This window comes from Medicago sativa, chromosome 7, assembly GCF_051527215.1.
Source record: "Medicago sativa cultivar Bolivia chromosome 7, Bolivia_mono, whole genome shotgun sequence".
Taxonomy (NCBI): Eukaryota; Viridiplantae; Streptophyta; class Magnoliopsida; order Fabales; family Fabaceae; genus Medicago; species Medicago sativa.
This window is the reverse complement of record NC_140755.1, coordinates 91,017,400-91,035,303: the sequence shown is the minus strand read 5'-3', so window position 1 is coordinate 91,035,303 and position 17,904 is coordinate 91,017,400. Positions and strand designations below refer to the sequence as shown.

The window sequence follows — 17,904 nt, the reverse complement described above, 5'->3', positions numbered from 1 at the left end:
AAACAGAGATAGACACATGGATGCCACATGGGATGCCGCATGGTCTTATTTCATGACGTGGCATGTCAAATGTCATTAACATTTAAAAATATTATTAAAATCTAATGTATACTTTATTTATTGATAAAACAATTTAAAATTAATAAAATAAAATAAAAAAAACCCTTACACCTTTCATCAAACAACTGAGATTCTAATCTTCAGTCTCTTTTAACAAACTTATCCAAACCTACTCAACACACCTACTACTCAAAACTAAAGAACAAAAATTAGACGGAGAAAAAATTGATGAAACCCAATTCATATTTCAGTGAAGAAGAAGATGAAAGTTTGGGAATTTAGGGATTTAAGAGAACAACAAAGATAGCGCACAGCCAATACAGGAGAGAAAAAAAGACACAGGCCACCAAATTCCAAACTACCAGTACAGAACAAAAATGAAAAATTAACACACTGAAGGCCAAAATACAAGGCCGCAGAACCCCAATACACACAGGCAGCACAAACAGCCGAAACAGCAGCTAAGCACCATCTTACCACACACAATCAGACCTCCCGAAACAAAGGGTTAATAGTGCCAAAATCTTGAAAGTGGAGAGTTTTGCCAAGTGGGTTTCAATTCAATGCTTCCGTCGTATTTGTTCCTGTAGAGTATCACTACTAACAACTGAGTTTCAATTTAAGTTGATTTGAATGACACTGAAGGTGGTGTTGATGGTGAGTTATGTTCAAATCCCTAATATTTTTCCGATCTGCAGTTTCCACAGCCGCTGAAGGTGGCTCCCCCCTCTGTCTCCGATCAAGCACAATTGCGCTCCCTTGAAGGCCATCTGATCCCATTTCGTCTCACACATGCCCCCTTCCTCTTTGTCATTTTTTACCATCTATCTTTTTCTTTTCCTAAAAACATTTTGAGAAGAGGGTTAACAAATTGAGGGTGATGGCAAAGATGTAGCTCTCTTGAAGATGATGGCGGTTGATGAAGGGTTTTGGGTTCAAGTGATAGTGGCTGAGTGAGTGTGATGGTGATGATGTTGGTGTTAGATGGGGTTTTCATCTTCCTCGTGAAGATGAAGTGATGAGAATTGATGAACTTTTTTTATATTAATTCTTAATTGTTTTTTTTGTTAGTTTTAATTCTTAATTGTTTAATTAACAAATAAAATAAATATTTGATTTTTAATTTAAATAAGTTTTTTAAAATATTAATGACATTGGCATGCCACGTCATGAAATAAGTCAACACATCATCCCAAGTGGCATCTACATGGCGTGCTCCGTTTGTCAAGTCAGCAAAATTTTGACAGCAGGGACCAAATTTGTTAACGGAAAAAACATTGGGGACCAAAAATTTATTAAAATTAAAGTAAGGACTAATATTGGAAACGCGCCTATTTATAGGGACCGGAAACATAATTAACCCTAAAAAGAATAGTTTGATGCATCTTCAAATACCAAGTGACAAAAATTTAATATGTTATTCCTTCAAAAAAAAAAAAATTAATATGTTGGCTTGAGACATTGGAGTGTGCTTCTCTCAAGGTCTCAGGTTCAAGACTCTCTAAAGCCAATTTCGGTGGTTTAGTTTGGCTTTCTTCCGAAAAGAAAGTGACAAAAATTTATGTATATACTCCTATCAATTTTTTTTATACATTGGCTTTCTTCCAAAAAGAAAGTGACAAAAATTTATTTCCAAAAAGAAAGTGACAAAAATTTATGTATATACTCCTATCAATTTTTTGTATACATATACTCCCCTACACCCTACTCTGACCTTGCTCGCGTTAGTCCATGGGATCAAAAAGCTCCCAAAGGATCGAAAATCAACTCTTGAATGTGCGAAAATAGTTTCTTAATAAGGAAAGAGCTACAGTGAATTCTCCAAATTGGCTGTTCATTCATCATGGACTAATGCTTGTGATTATTGATAACATGTAGGTTGTGTAAATTACAAACATATAGAGACTGGGTTATGATGTGGATCAATCGAGAGAATAGCTAGATAAACAAGTAGGGAAGTCACAATTATGGGTGTAACCGTGTTAAGTGGTTTTGACTAAACATGCTCTGCTCAACATAACACTCAAACCAAATTAACCCACCAAATACCCAATCCAAATCGGTTTAGGTAATAACCGAATCAACGGGAAACTAGTGTCCTTAGGTTCCGGTAACAGGTATGCGTTTTCAAACCTCAGCTGATACTTGTATCCCTGCATTTTTATTTTCCACGCAATACTAACTTGGTGAGTAAGTTACACTATTATATGTTTATGCTGCTTTTCATGGGTTAAACCTTTGTTGCTTTCCCCATAGAGATTTGTATCCAACATTATAGAAATAGAATCAGCTATGCAAAACTTCCGTTTTATGGTTCATGTGTATGGAAATTCATAATTTGGGAGTGGCAACTCTTAAATGTGATTTACTTCAAGGGATGGAGGCACATATTTGGTTGTAGGATCTTTCCCTTATTGCTCTTTCAAATTGCTGTTATTTAAGTTCAAACACATTCAAATGCTGTGTACATTATTTTTCATTTCTACTAGCTTTTTCAGGAAGTAGAAATCCATATTTTTAGAATTGAAAAATAACCCCAGCTGTATAGTTACTTTATGTTTTTAAGCCTATGACACAACCACATGCCAGGCTTAGGTCTTAAACTTTTTTTACAAACGAGGCTTAAGCCTTGCAATACCTAGTTCGCCCTAACTTATTCTCACCCCTAAGTACAATCTTGTTGCCTCGTTCAAAGAGTAATTATATTCATGAGTTAATATTTGAGGCGTAATTTTTGAAGTTGTCAATGTTGTCATGATTCATAGTAAGAGGGGTACTAAAAAATCATTCTCTTTTCATGACTCTATAACATTGACTCTCCCATTGAATAAAATCAATGAGGGTCTTACACTTTGGAATAGGTTTCACATATAGTGGTGAAATTCACATTAATTTTTTATTCAATAAAAGAGTGAATGTTAGAGAGAGTGATGAAAAAAATAATATTCCAAGCAGTTTTGTTCATTACAATCATATTCATTAATTATCTATTTTTTCTCCGTATTTTCTCTCATTTATTTTCCTTACATTTTTATTAACTTTAAAACAAAGTCTTCAGATCGTAAGAAAAGAAAAAGAGACTTCATTTCTTTTGGATAAAATCCACAAACATCATTCTCTTGAAGACCAATCTCTTTGTTCAAGACTGACCGAGCAAAATCTAAAAAATCAAATTAAGGACCTTACAGGGTTATAACGCACATGTTTTCTCTAGGCCACTAGGTTAATCAATCAATTATAGATTGATAACAATGCAATTTGTGATGTGATTATGGTTTTTTCGATTGTGATTATGATTTTTTCTGCTTAGGAATTTAGTTTCTATGATTAGTATACTCAATCTAATATGTTGTTATCTATCTTTGATTTTTACAGACAATAAGCATGTGATGTGATGGTGCTTTGCTTAAGGATATGATGTGTTCTGGTTGTACTTTGCTTGTATAGGCAAGCTTGTTTGCCACAAGTCTGAGTTAAAAAATAAAAATAAAAATTAGCATTAGTAATTATCTTTTGGCTTAAATGCAGGTTTGGTGTTTCTATTTTCACTCACGGAATTGGTCTCTCCGTTTTAAAATTACGTGGTTTTTGTTCTCTTTTCATATTTTTCAACTCATAATTGATGATGTGACATTTTAAATAACATGTCATACGATTCGATGACATAGAATTATCAACAACCATGACATTACATAAAATCATGTAAAAACTTTAACTTAAATAGATATATCAATATTTTTAAAGAGGGACCAAAATGTGATTTTAAAATGGGGGGACCAATTTCATGAGTGAGTGAAAATAAAGGGACTAAAATTTTAATAAGTCTATGTTTATAAAGTCTAAGTAGTGAAGTTGATGGCAATTTTTGGGGTTATCCATGGATCCTTTAAGCTAGGAATTTTGCAATTATCCGTGTGGATTTGTATCATGGGGTTACTTCAAGAATATTGGCATCCAAGAATGTTGTTTGAAATTACAAGTGTTGTGGAAACGTCACTGTGTCTTGATGATGCCATCAAGAATGGTGTATTTGACCATTATGCAAGAATTCTTGTGGACATGGATCTTTTATAAGAAGATTATTTGATAATTTTTTTGAACCAAAATGGTTTGAAGAAGAATGACCTCTAATTTTCATTTTGATGGTAAGATACAAGAGAACAATTTTATTCCCTAATGTTTGTTTCATGCGCAGAATGTCAATTGAATCTAAGGATTTTTATCCTCTGAAAAATACATGAAGAACTCCATTGTCCGGTCATACTGCCAAGAAATGATAATCCAACCTCTTCCATTGATCACGGAAGGCAGAGTATTGATGATTATTTGTGGGTATAATACATAAAAGTCAACCATTCATCATCATTTGATGTAAGATTAATAAGACAGCTTATTGTCTGATGACCATGTCTATAACTCTAGAAAGCTTATCCTTTGATGATCAATTATGCTTTCCCTCAAAAAGATCAAATTCAAATACAGAGACAACAAACGTATATTACACAAGGCACAATAATACAAGTTATGCGCCACAATTTCGACATTCGTACATGATCGTGGAGACAATTTCTTCAACAACAAGACAAGAATTTTGAAGAATTGTTCTGAACAATGGTACAAGTTAATGCAACAACTCTTATTTCAAGGAATATCATATGTAACGTTCAAATCAAATTTGGCCAACAGTTTGATCATCCTTGACTGGAAAAGGCGCTCTCCAACACTTAGGAAATCATGAAACTAAACAAGAAAAGTGAACAACACATACACCATTTGAATATGCAACAACTGCACAAGAAATACTCACATTTGTTTTCAGAGAAACAAATCTGCTAAGACCATCTCCAATGGGAGGGTCTTAGACATTTAAGACCCGGTACCTATTAGGCACCCCTATTGGGGAGAATTTTTTTCAGGGTCTCATAAGACCCAGGGTCTTATTTAAGAACCCCAACTTAAAGTGGGACCCGCACATTTTTAATATTAAAATTTTTGATTGTAGTGATATAAAGTTATTGATAGTTGATTAGTGGATCTCATTTAAGAACTTTGTATGAGATCTGAGTTGGAGGGATTGAGTATTTATTAGGTACTAATATTAAAAAATTATAAATGAGTGATGTGTATATGTGAGATCCATTTATGAGCCAGATTCATATGTACAACAAAAATTTGATATTTCATGAGGTCTTAAATGAGTAATTATGAGCCTTTGATTAAAAATAGATGGATGGTTAGGATTTGGTGTCAACGGATCCTAACTCATAAATAAATAGTAATAGTAATAATTTAAGCACACCGAGCAGCGACAAATTAAACAATTTACCACAACCTACAAAATTGCCATCCCTGAACGAAGCACTAATCAAACCTTTTAAATTTCATATTTCCTTCATCTAACATACTGATGGCCTTCCTTTTCTTGGATAAGTTAGTATCTTGAAATCCACTATGTTCATTAAATTGAGCAGCAGTTCTAGCTCGCAGTTCGTTCAAACTCTCACCTTCTTTTGCTCTCTCAATCGCCTGAAAATAACAAGGGCCGTTATTTATCAACTATTTGCAACCTAATTTGAAAATATGTATACCACCTAAAACAAGGGGCTGAGTAGAGGATTCCCTAAACTGAATTTGCCGAATCCATAACTTAACTTCACTTACCAGATGTCTGCCATACAAGTGGGTGCTTGAAAGTGCTCTAAGAGCATTTTGTGCCTCCTGCTGAGTAACATACTCCACAAAAGCAAAGCCTCTATGATTTCCAAACTTCATTGGCAATTTTAATTTTTTAATCTGCACGGTTTTAAGCCATCAAACATGAGTGATAGGAAAACTTTTGAATACTCTCAATATACAACTAAATGTACATATTATTATGGCCGACAGAATGAATATTTGTTAGCAATTGGACTAAAATTATAATTTTTTATAGTAATCACCTGGCCAAATGGGCTAAATAACTGTCTCAGATCCTTCTTTGTTGCCTCAAAAGCAACATTTCTCACAAGCAACTTAGTTGAACTCTTGTCTTTCTCAACTTTCTTTTGTACTTTACCAACATTCTTGACATGACAAGGTTGTAAACTATGAGCATGACTGTCCAAAACAGCCCCCTATACTCAAACAAAAAAATAATAATTAAACAATTCCTTTGTAAAACAACCATAACCATATTTCGGATTTCAAATACATATAACATGCATCTTTTGATTCAAATGTGTAAATACCTGTAAATCGTTGCAAACACTTGTAGCAGTCTCTGCAGAGTCAAACTCAACAAATCCATATCCCGTAGAAACATTTTTCCCATTTTTCAAATGCTTCTTCACCTATTTTTGAAAGCAGAGAAAAAAAAAAATGAAAAATAGCCAAGTCATAAAAAGTAAAATGTGTTACCTAGCACTTAAACCCATTTACCTTGACACTCAAAATCCGTCCCTCTTTCATGTGTTTACTGAAATGTTCCCTCAAACCCTCATCTGTTGTCTTGAAATTTAGGTTCTTGACAAACAGGGACCGAGCCTGAAGCATGATAGATTAATCAAATGACAGAAGAACAATAATTATTGATTATTTGGCAATGGTTAATGTACACAATTTCAAAATAAATATTGACTTAATTGCAAAGTAAAATGCGGAGGACAAAAATAGAGTGGTGACAACCAATTTCCCTAATGGCAAGGACAGAGAATCAACAGTGGGGATAAATAAATGTCCTTCAAATTGACAATCAATACAGAAAATGATATTGAACTTCAAAGTTCTGTTCTTATTGACTTAGATAGAAATTATTGAATGAACAACAAAGAGACGACCATGGGCCTTCAAGGAAAGTGTAAATGTTTAGGGCCAAAAAGCTCAAGTTACAACGATAAATAACAAAATGGAAAGAAAAATCCAGCTGTAATACCTAACAGGGGTTAATACCAATATTTCCAATGTCTATCATTTTTTCATATTAGAATGTGTGTTGCTAGCATTTCTCTTTGACCACATAAAGGACTATGACAGGTTAAAAAAAGTAATGTAATCTGGAGATCCTTGAACTATTTGAGGATTTTTAAATAGCCCTTGAGCTAAAATAATTATAATTGTGTCCTTGAAATGTCTATAATAATGAAGTCCTTGAAATTAGAAAAATACCCAGTCCCTGAATTTTTAAATAACTTGTAACTAAATACCTAAATTCAAAGAACTAACCAATTAAAAACTTTAGTTTAAGGATCTAACTATAAATTATTGACAAGTTAAGAGACCAGATCTAAAACATTTTTAGTTAAGGGATCTATATAAAAATATGGAGTTCAGCGATCTATAGAATAATTCAACCTAACAAGTAAAATGAATATATCATTGTTATATTGTCAATTGCATTGCATATATCATTGTTATTTTGTCACTTGTCTATGCATTTCTATTTTATTTTTATCAATTGACCATACATTTTTTCTCTTCTCTGTTTTCCATCAATTCTCGCAAAAGACTAATGCATCAAAACAAACTAGAGCAGAAGAATGATAAAAATAGGTCAAACCTCTATTCTGTCCGGATCAATATCAATATCTGATATTCTTTCCACATCTTTCTCTAATATCACTCGCTTGACATCCTTTTCAGCAATTCCATCATTCACCTCATCATTTTTAGATTGTGATTTTGGGCAAAGAACATCGGAAGGAGCCCACTCCAAGTATAAGGGAGCAGCCCTACATTGAATAGAAGGCAAAGCAAGTCAATAACCTTCAATGAATAAAAATCCCTATCGTAGCTGAGTGGAGAGGGGTTTGGCTGCTTTGGCCAGACAGGGAGGGGGGGATGAAATTGCAGTTGTACAGCATCTCAAAGTGTAAAATCCTTCCCAACTAACAAATTCCAGGCTCTGGTCCAATTACTACAGCAATACGATTAAAACTATGAAGTTATGGCCGTAGTTCTGGATTATTGTACACCCCTCCCACAACACACACACACGTACGTGTAAGACACAGATTTTTGACAACTCTTGTAAAAATATGTGAACTCTGTAAATTTTGTGTCTATAATAAGATCACACACCTTGTATTTATAATGGTTTTACAATAAAAATAAATGTATCGAATGCTTAATGAGTACGCACTAGCCTAGGAAGTTGTATCCTCTAGGAGTAGGCTTAATGAGTACGCACTAGCCTAGGAAGTTGTATCCTCTAGGAGTAATAACAATCAATTTAGGAAGTTGTACAATTAAAGGGAATATCTAAAGATTCTTAATTTTAACAACTTTCTTTCTTATGAATATCAACTCATATTCAACATAGGAAGAAACAATAAATTCATTCACTTAGGATAACAAATGCCTGATTGTCTATTGATAGAAGCTAATAAAATATTGCTTATCACTTGACAATGCTGCATGGAACTAGTGACCAAAAGAAACAAAAGATCTTACTTGTAACACTTGTAAGCTAAACCTCTAAAAGCAGCTTTAGCTTCTGCTGGTTCGAGAAAAATAACCTGAAATATCATCTCCAAATAATTCAAAGCTTGAACAAGAAGAATTTAGTGTTACCTATTCATTAAAAAATGAACAAATAACAATAAAAGCAATAACTTTTTAATTGCCTCACTGCTGAAGACAAGCTCCACCAATCAATTAAAACAAATATGCAACAAAATGCCTATAAGTATATTAAAGTTCCCATAATACATATATTAAAAAGAGTTAGGATCCATCGAAACCAGGTGTAGATCAAAAGGCTTAAAAACAAAATTAAAAATATCTTAAGTGAGGCATGCGTGCAATTTCTTTTTTTTTTTCTCCCCGCCACAATATACTGATTGAACTAATGCACACTGTTCAGCGCTGCTCAGAGTTGCAGAAGCCAACGTTGGGGGTCATATTACTTCTCCCGTAAGGATCAGGCTTTAGATTTTGATTTTGGATAGCATATAGTATTAGAGTTCATTCCTATCAGTTTGTGGTTTGTTGAACCTTCAATCATCAATATGAAATTAGACAAATTGGGTGCAAATTTGTGGCCATATAAATATATCTCGATCATGTCAATTTCAGTAATCCTCCAATGCTAAGTGCTCTTGTTTTAGAATTTGGGATTAATTTTTTCATGTGGCATCATAATAATATCTATAAATTCCAATTGAGGCTTCAAGAGATCGATGTCAAGCTTGGTACTAATCTGTAAGTCTAGATATTAGTGAGGCACACTGATGAATTAGGTTTCTATGATAGTAGAAATGAGAATGAAGAAGACGGAATCACACGTTTGCCTCAATTAGTTTTTTTATTTATTTCACATATGGAATATTACGAGCCATTCGATACATTATATTTAACAGTTGGATACATCTAGTGTCAACGGATCCTTACTCTAAAAAAAATCCAATAACACAGTACATTACCATCATGTACAGCAGATGGTGCAGATGAGAACATGTAGAACCCAAAGGACCATAATATTTATTATTATTAAAAAAATATATATAAATAAAACAAGGGTTAATAGTGCTTTTCCCCCTATAATATAGGTCATTTCCAGTTTTCCCCCCTAAGAAATTTTCGTTTTGGTTTTCGTCAGAATACCCCCCTCCCCCATCCAACTCAGCAGAATCTAATATGTGGCTCTGATTTGGCATTTTTTTTTTAATTGGCCACGTGTGAAAAAAAACCCTCCACGTCAGATTTTATTTTTAAAATATCTTAAAATTAATTTTAAAATTAAAAAAAAATCGAAAAAATTAGAAAAATATTTAAAAATCGATTTTTTTTTTCTAAAATAAAAAAAATTCAGAAAAAAAAATCCAAAATTTAAAAAATCTGAAAAAAATTAAGTTTTTTTTTTAAATTTACCAAAAAAAATTCTGGAAAAAATTCTTTGAAACAAAAATTAGATCATATTTTTCCAGATTTTTTTGAAAATAATAAATTAATTTTTTTCTAATTTTTAATTCTAAATTAATATAAATGAATTTATATTATTTTTTTAAAAAATTCTAATTTTTATGATTTTTTTATTTTTGAAAATTAATTTTCAGATATTTTAAAATTATTTTTTATTTTAAAATTAATAAAAATGAATTTATATTTTTTTTAAAAAATAGGCACAAATGCCACGTGTGCCCTTAAAAAAATAAAAAACAAAATTAATTATTCCGTCAGCGTGCCACATAATCAGATATGCACAGTCAGCGCGCCACTTAGTGTGCCACGTCAGCATATATGCACAGTCAGATGGGGGAGGGGGGTATTCTGGAAAAAAAATAAATTACGAGGACGAAAACCAAACCGAAAACCGGAAATGACTTATATTACAGGGGAAAAGCACTACAACAACAACCAAGCCTTAACCCACTAAGTGGGGTCGGCTACATGGATCAAACGACGCCATAGTGTTCTATCAAAAACCATATTTGGATCCAACTCATTGACCTTTAAATCCTTTCTAATGGTTTTCTTAGGTCTTCCTCTCCCTCTTCTAACGTGACTCTCCTCCATTTGATCTACTCTTCTAACAACGACATCTACGGGTCTTCTCTCTACATGTCCAAACCATCTAAGCCTATTTTCTACCAACCTTTCTACTATAGGTGCTACCCCCACCCTTGGTGCAGTCCTATTGTTATCGGAAAATCTACGGTATCCCCATCCTGCGTCCTCACACTAGTCGAAGCTCCCTCATACATATCCTGGATAGCTCTAATATAGGCAATCCTCATCCCTTTCTTCTCCAGGGCTTTCCACAAAATCTCTCTAGGTACTCTATCATACGCCTTCTCCAAATCAATGAAAACTAAGTGTACGTTTTTTTTATCCGTCCGATATCGCTCCATCACGCGTCGAAGTAAGTAGATCGCTTCCATAGTCGACCTCCCAGGCATAAAGATGTGGTAATATAGTTTTCAAAATGTAAAAGAATAAACTTCACGCACAAGATTGTCATTTGTTTTTTCTTTAGGATATCAGGACAAAAAGACTGTTCCACAACCACATATTATGAAAGAAGAAATACTGTTGAAAGTTGAATTAAGACATAATTGAATGAAAACTTTATTAGAAATTATAATAAAACTAGGCTATACGATAGGATAATAAGCTATCAAATGTACCCACGGCCACCCCCCAGAATAAAAAATACATAAGACACATCATGAACATAAGGAGGGAAAAATACCAGGGCCAATGTTCTTGTCGAGGGGAGAATTATTTTATCCAAACTACCAAATTTCCCAAACATCTCTGCAAGTTCATTTTCCGTAGCACCATATGGCAAATTTTTTGCTAAAAGTACATGGTTACTTCTTTTAACGCCATAAACTTTACCCTCCGCAAGCTCCTCCGAAGACTCCACATTCACTCCAGCCTTTTTAAATGCATTTTTTGTTTCTAAAATCACATCAGTTTCTCCCAGAGCAACATTTGCAGCAACATCATCAGCTTCTGGACCCAGTAAATCACTTTTACTAACACCATGTTTCCGAGTAACGTTTTCTGTAATCTATTAACATCAACACATGATTAAAATATACTTAATATATATATATATATATATATATATATATATATATATATATATATATATATATAAAACACACAAGCAATATTATAATGCCAAGGAAACATGAAATTATGTTTGCATTGGAAAATGGAAACATCAACATTTTTCCTATTTTCCCAATAAAAGAAAGTTCTGAACAGTTTCTCACACCACATAACCCCAATATAAAAGATTATACTTTTTTATGTATGTATGGAAGCGAAACTTAATAACTCAGGATATTTTTTATAGCAAAGGAAAAATATTTGAAAAGCAAGAGGAGATAAACAAATAGATGAAAAATAAGTAATCTTCCAAAACAAAGTACAACAGTTGGCAAAGGGTGTGTTTGATCCACCTAGCAGGACTGGACAGACAGAATAACACAGTACAAGTTATTGAATTACAACACAACCTTTTGTTCTATTTTCTGTTAGGTGATCAATGCACAACGCAAGTTGTTTTGAGGAACATGAAGGGACGAAACAATGGAGAAGGTACGTTAGAGAGAAGAGGAATCTCGGGGAAAATAGCAATTGCGGATAAAATGAAAGGTTGGGTACTTTTTTACCTTTTGACTTTGTTGCGAGTGGGACAAAGAGTTGTCCCATGGATTTATTACTGAATAAGAAAATTTAAGAAGTGTCCTATCCTTCAAGTTTCGCTTTGTTTAGTTAGACAACCATTCTTCAAATCAAACATAGAATTAATTTTGTGCTGTCCAGTCTTTCATTTTTTAGCAAATTAAATGCGCCTAAAAGTTCTTAAGAATAAAACAGCCGACACGGCCAATCTCTATGCATGTTAGAAATAGCAACCTCAATGAAATATCCATTGTGAGACTGAACAACCCTCTTCAACAAGTGATGCACCCCCCCAACCAAATTCCCAAAACCTAACCAGAGCACAAGGAAACCCTCCCCAAAAAAGGAATAAACTTGTTTCATGAGGACATGCCACAAGTTGTGACTTTCTACTAGAAAATATGAAGATAAAACAAGCATTATTCAGAACATCAATGAACTATTGCAAAATTGGCTACTCAAAAAGGATGAAATAATATAATCATAGCTTTCAATTTCATCATAAGGAAACATACTGTATCCTGGCGCATGAACAGACTATTCCATGCTCTGGTATCTCCTTTAGCTTCAGCTGCTTTCCTTTCTTCCTCTCTTCGTTGTTTGAGAGTTTTAAAGCCTTGGTCCTTGTTCCTACAACATGTAAACCATAAAATGACACTGTTGATGAAGCAATATTGGGTGCGTTTGTTTCAGCTTTAAAAAAAATAGATTTTGTGTCAAAAGAATCTAGAGATTTTTTTTAGTGATTTTAAAAAAAAACTGAAGTTATTTGAGTTTGCCTTCTATCCATAAAAATCCATTTTTTTTTTTTTAAATGAGTTCTAACATGCACATGTGTTATCTCCTTGTTGAAAAAAATAAATTTTGAGAAAAGCTAATCCTAATAGCTTTTTATTTTAGGGTCAAAATAGATTTTTTTGATAAAATGATTTTTCTAAAAATCCTAAACAAACACTTAAAAATGAAAAAAGTGATTTTTTTTAAGGGAAAAAATAGATTTTTTTTGGAAAAAATCTGAAACAAACGGGCCCATAATGTAAAAGAGACAAGTATACTATTTTAGCTAGTTACACAAACTATAATATTATAGTATTGTATTTAAATAAAACCAACACAAACTATAATACTATACTATTATGTAAACTATTTAAAAGAGACAAGTATAATAGTATTGTATTTAAATAATACGGACATAAAATATAATACTATACTATTATGTAAACTATATTATGCGAATATTATGTAAGAGAGCCTTACTCTTGTCTTGGTAAATTAGCTGGCATAACATGCAATAATCTCCCCTGGAAGATTGAATTGTCCGACTCTTCTAGCGCCCTGATAAACATTTATCACACAATTGTATAAATTACAATGAACTGTTGACAAGCACCAGCTTAAGTTTTGAAACAGTATTAGTGTTGCGAAACGTAGCAGCTATCTGAAGTCTAGTGATGTTGTAGCTACAGATACAATTCAATTGACGTGGAATTATGCAATTCCAACCTACTTCGATTCATTGCAGAAAATATTTCCAATAAATTCCAACAGGTTCTTAGAATGTTTTAGAACTTTTCGATAACTCAAACCAATGTAGTAATCCTATCATTTACCAGGATCCGGCTCCTTTAAAATGAGCAACTCACTTTAGAGTGTAAAGTGAATAATATCAACCGTTAATTAAAAAATCAAAGGTAGATATTGTAGGTGCATTATAACAAATCATGAGTTTGTTAAAATAACAACCCTTGATTTTCTTGCTTTACACTTAACTCACTTTAGAGGATCCAAATCCCATTTTACAGGACAAGGCCCAAGTGGAAGAACCGTCTTCTGATCATTTAAATACAAAATATACTATTTTAGCTAGTTACAAGTATTATTTAAAAGAAACAGGAACACAAACAAGACACTCTTGGAATTCCATCCTTAACAACAGAAGAGACAACAAGCGAAATCCAACCCATCACATGTCTGCCAATACACCCTTAAATAGACAATGGATGAACATTAAAAGACTGAGAAGAATCCTTGCAGACATGAACAATTCACAAAAGCCAAATACAAGACAAAAGAAGCATAGGTGACACGTCATCATAAAGATGCTCCTAAATTCTACCAGATCCTCTAAAGCTAATCAATTGAAATTGTTTCAAATTTAAAAGACACACCCTAAATTAACCACAACCACTAAATAAGTAACTCTGCGCGAATGTGGATAAGGCTATGGGGAAGTTTATGATAAGGACTTGGGTATTATGGAACGAGGTGCCCAAGTCTCCCATCAAGTAGTATATGGGATGCTCAGTGGAGTGTTAAAGTGGTTTGATTCCCTCTTGATATCTAGCTTTTAAGGGAAAGTTCGCCAAGTGCTTGGAATGGACAAAAGATTATTTATGCCTACATCTGCAACCTGAAGTTTCTTTAAAAAAAAAATGACTTAATGCTTCAAAAGCATTCCCTCGCAAATTCTACAGCTCAACCATGAACAAAAAGAAAGATTTACAATATAACAATAGTTGGTATAAATTAAGGTGAGACAACAATTTCTATCCATCTAGTTGTTACCTGGCTGCAAATTCTGGAACTGAAAAATGAATATAAGCTATTCCTTTGGATCGTTTTGTATCCTCATGAACAAGCAAATGAACCTGTGAGACACTGCCAAACTGACTGAAATGCTCTTCCAGTTCCTCCTCACTGCAACAGAATAACAATAAAAATATAAAACCAACTAGAAATATAAAAAATATTAAGGTCAATTGAAATTAACTTGCAGAAGACATTCATTCTTGTGGGAAAACAATAACAGGAAAAGTAGGCAAAATAATATGAAACATGCATCCATAAGATAATTTGAGAAATTACGTGGTCGAATATGGCAGATTAAGGACAAACAGTCGACACGGCTCAGTTGCATTCACTTGAGACTTATCATTGGCTACATCCTTTCCAACAGTATTTTCTTGGTCTTCTGGATCTAACTCTTGAGCACCACTTCTTGGGGTTCTTTCAATAGGGTTATTACCACGATTTTCTTCATGTTCAGTAGTATGACTATGTTTATCTTTGTCATCATCATCAGAAGACACCGAATCACTGTTGTCATCGCCATTGTCATCATCACTGCTTTCAGAATCAGACCACTCCGTTGTCAATTTGCTCTTGAAATAATCCATATCAGAGATTACTCCATCATGCTTAAGCTCACGTTTCTTATCGGATTTAGGGTTTTTTGGTAATTCATCTACTTGTGAGTCGCTTAAGATAGGATGGTTTGCAACTGATGTAATTTCGGTCTCCTTATTCAATGTTGCTTGGTTGTTACCATCATTGGATACAACTGAAGTATCATTTGCCCACAGCTTAGACATTGCCCGAGGTTGCATGACCTGAAGAAAATCTTGAAGTTTTGGGTCATCAATTTCCATAGAATTGTCTTCATGTCCTTTAGCTCTAGCATGATTGTTAACATGTGAGGTGATCACTTTATTGTATTTTTTTGTTGAATGTCGACTCCGCGGACGAGGAAGATTTGCATCACCAAGTTTTCGAGCCACCTGCTTGGTTGATGAAAACTTGGTCAAGCATTTTTTATGGCTCTCGGTTTCAATAATATGAAAAATAATACTCTCAGATACATATGTATTCAATGAATCTAAAAAGTGAATTGTTTCTTATAATAAGGAGGACAGGAGGGCATATATAATAGTGTTGACAAAGTTAAGAAAAAACAATGGTACAAACAACTGACCTCACAAGTAATTTTTTGTGTGTCAAAGTAAGAATTATTAAGATGTCGAATTGCTTCCTGTGCTTCCCGGTCGGTACGAAATCCAATAAAAGCAAATTGCCGACTTTTTCCGGTTCTGAATTTTAACCAGTAAACAACACGGATGAGTTAAAATTGTAAATGAGTGTCCATGAGGATTTTAGATTTAAGGAAAGAAACATGTAATACTTGGTACGCATAAGCTTGAGATCAGTTATTTCTCCTATCTTAGAAAATTTTAGCCTTAGATGATCCTCAGTATAGTATTTAGGGATACTCTTCACACATATCCTCGACCTGGAAACACACCCATAAACAAATCGTTTAGCATATTTTGGTTCTGAATTCGTTATATTAAGACAGAATGCCACATTTGCACTTACATGGCTTCTTTCTAGTATATTTGCACAGTTGCAGTTTGAGTATAGTAGACAAAGCTGGCAAGGATGCATGCGTCTGTGACAAATTAAACAATCAATTACAATACAACTTAATTTGCAGCTTATAGCATAAGCGCTTATGATATAAGTGCTTATGAACAGTTCCGATTCCAGACACAACAAAATAAATAGATGAGACGAACTTACCTCTTTGAGAGTCTTACGAAGGCGGGTGCAGCTATGGAATTCGCGTGGCAAGGGATGTTTGAGGAAGACGATGACGGAAGGCGTTCATATTCAAAGGGAAAAATAGAACAAAACGGGTCGGACTGAGTCGGGTTATATTGGCCCAAATAAAAAATCTGGACAAGTTTGATTGGGGAGTGCTTTTGTCCCCCAAATTGCTCCCAGCCCCCCCCCCCCAATTTCCAGTTTTACCCCTCCACCTATTACCGTTCAGGAGAGAAATTTTTTTTTTCTGCCCCTATCACCAAAAAAAATGATATATCTGCCCCTAGTTGAAAATTATTGCTCTAAATGCCCTTGTTCTTCATTTGAAATGGCGAGCATGACAATTTTTCAACCATATCCTCTGCAAGCTTGCAGGCTTTCTCAGACTTTTTCTGTACAACTCTGTGTGTTCCTAATTTAAGTTGGCGAGCATGAATTATTTAAGTTTTTTCTTGTTCTCTCTTTGAAATGGCGAGCATGTTTATTTTTTTTTTCCATGCTCCACATCTAAAATGGCGAGCATGCATTATTTTTTTTTGTGGTAAAAGGATGGATTACAGCCTACTTAATCAGAAGTTAATTTTAAAACAATATAAATTTACTCTTCCATTGTAAAGACATCAACATATTGTCTAGTTTAGCATTTAGCAACTCCCCACCCCAAGTTACAAATAACCATCCTAAGTAAGTTACCGCTTTATTCAACAGACATCTTAATTTCTCTACATCACAGTTCACTATAGCAATTGCAGTAAAAAATTAAGATATACTCAACCATGTTTCCTTGTCAAAGAAAATATCAAACATAAAGAAATCTCTAAACGCACTGCTACCATGTTGTGTGTAAGTTGCCTCCCTAAATTGTTCATTTTAAATGCCGTCTTTCCAAGAAAGGCCTAGAATCACAACGTAACTCCGTTGGAAAAATAAACCATTTTAGACCCATTAAAAACGAAGTTTATAAACACAAATTTGAGTCTGATTGAGTAGGAGAGAAGAAAAAAGATCCAGAAATCTTTTCACTGTGACAACTTTTTCTACTTGTTCCCACAACACATGTTTTTAAGACTGCAATAATGCAACCGAAAGGAGAGTCACTAAAACTAGCAATAGTCCAGTATGTACTCTAATAACTAGTGCAAGACATTTTTAACACTGAAATGCATGCTCGCCATTGAAAGGACAAGCAAGAAAAAATACGAAAAAAAAAAACAATAATGCATGCTCGCCATTTTAGATGTGGAGCATGGGAAAAAAAAAATAAACGAGAACAAGAAAAAACCTTAAATAATTCATGTTCGCCAACTTAAATTAGGAACACACAGTGTTGGACAGAGAAAGTCTGAGAAA

At 33.8% G+C, this 17,904-nt stretch overlaps 1 protein-coding gene and 2 long non-coding RNA genes across 3 annotated transcripts; 2 read left to right on the top strand and 1 right to left on the bottom strand.

The window, feature by feature from the left end:
* The first annotated feature begins 230 nt into the window (after positions 1-230).
* LOC146910157 (uncharacterized) lies at positions 231-1,128 on the top strand. The gene is made up of 2 exons (XR_015019370.1): positions 231-825; positions 917-1,128. It is a non-coding gene; the product is annotated as an uncharacterized LOC146910157 (long non-coding RNA).
* A 649-nt stretch (positions 1,129-1,777) lies between these two features.
* On the top strand, positions 1,778-5,099 carry LOC146910156 (uncharacterized). Its single transcript, XR_015017641.1, has 2 exons — positions 1,778-2,177; positions 3,436-5,099. It is a non-coding gene; the product is annotated as an uncharacterized LOC146910156 (long non-coding RNA).
* A 156-nt stretch (positions 5,100-5,255) lies between these two features.
* Positions 5,256-16,590, bottom strand: LOC146910155 (uncharacterized). Its single transcript, XM_085722991.1, has 16 exons — positions 16,531-16,590; positions 16,327-16,399; positions 16,133-16,240; positions 15,926-16,040; positions 15,040-15,731; positions 14,740-14,871; positions 13,432-13,509; positions 12,690-12,804; positions 11,228-11,551; positions 8,488-8,552; positions 7,595-7,766; positions 6,478-6,582; positions 6,288-6,389; positions 6,000-6,173; positions 5,722-5,853; positions 5,256-5,586 (listed from the first exon to the last, which is right to left on the bottom strand). Coding segments are annotated over exons 2-16 (2,481 nt in total). The 5' UTR covers positions 16,329-16,399; positions 16,531-16,590; the 3' UTR covers positions 5,256-5,421.
* Positions 16,591-17,904: the final 1,314 nt, after the last annotated feature.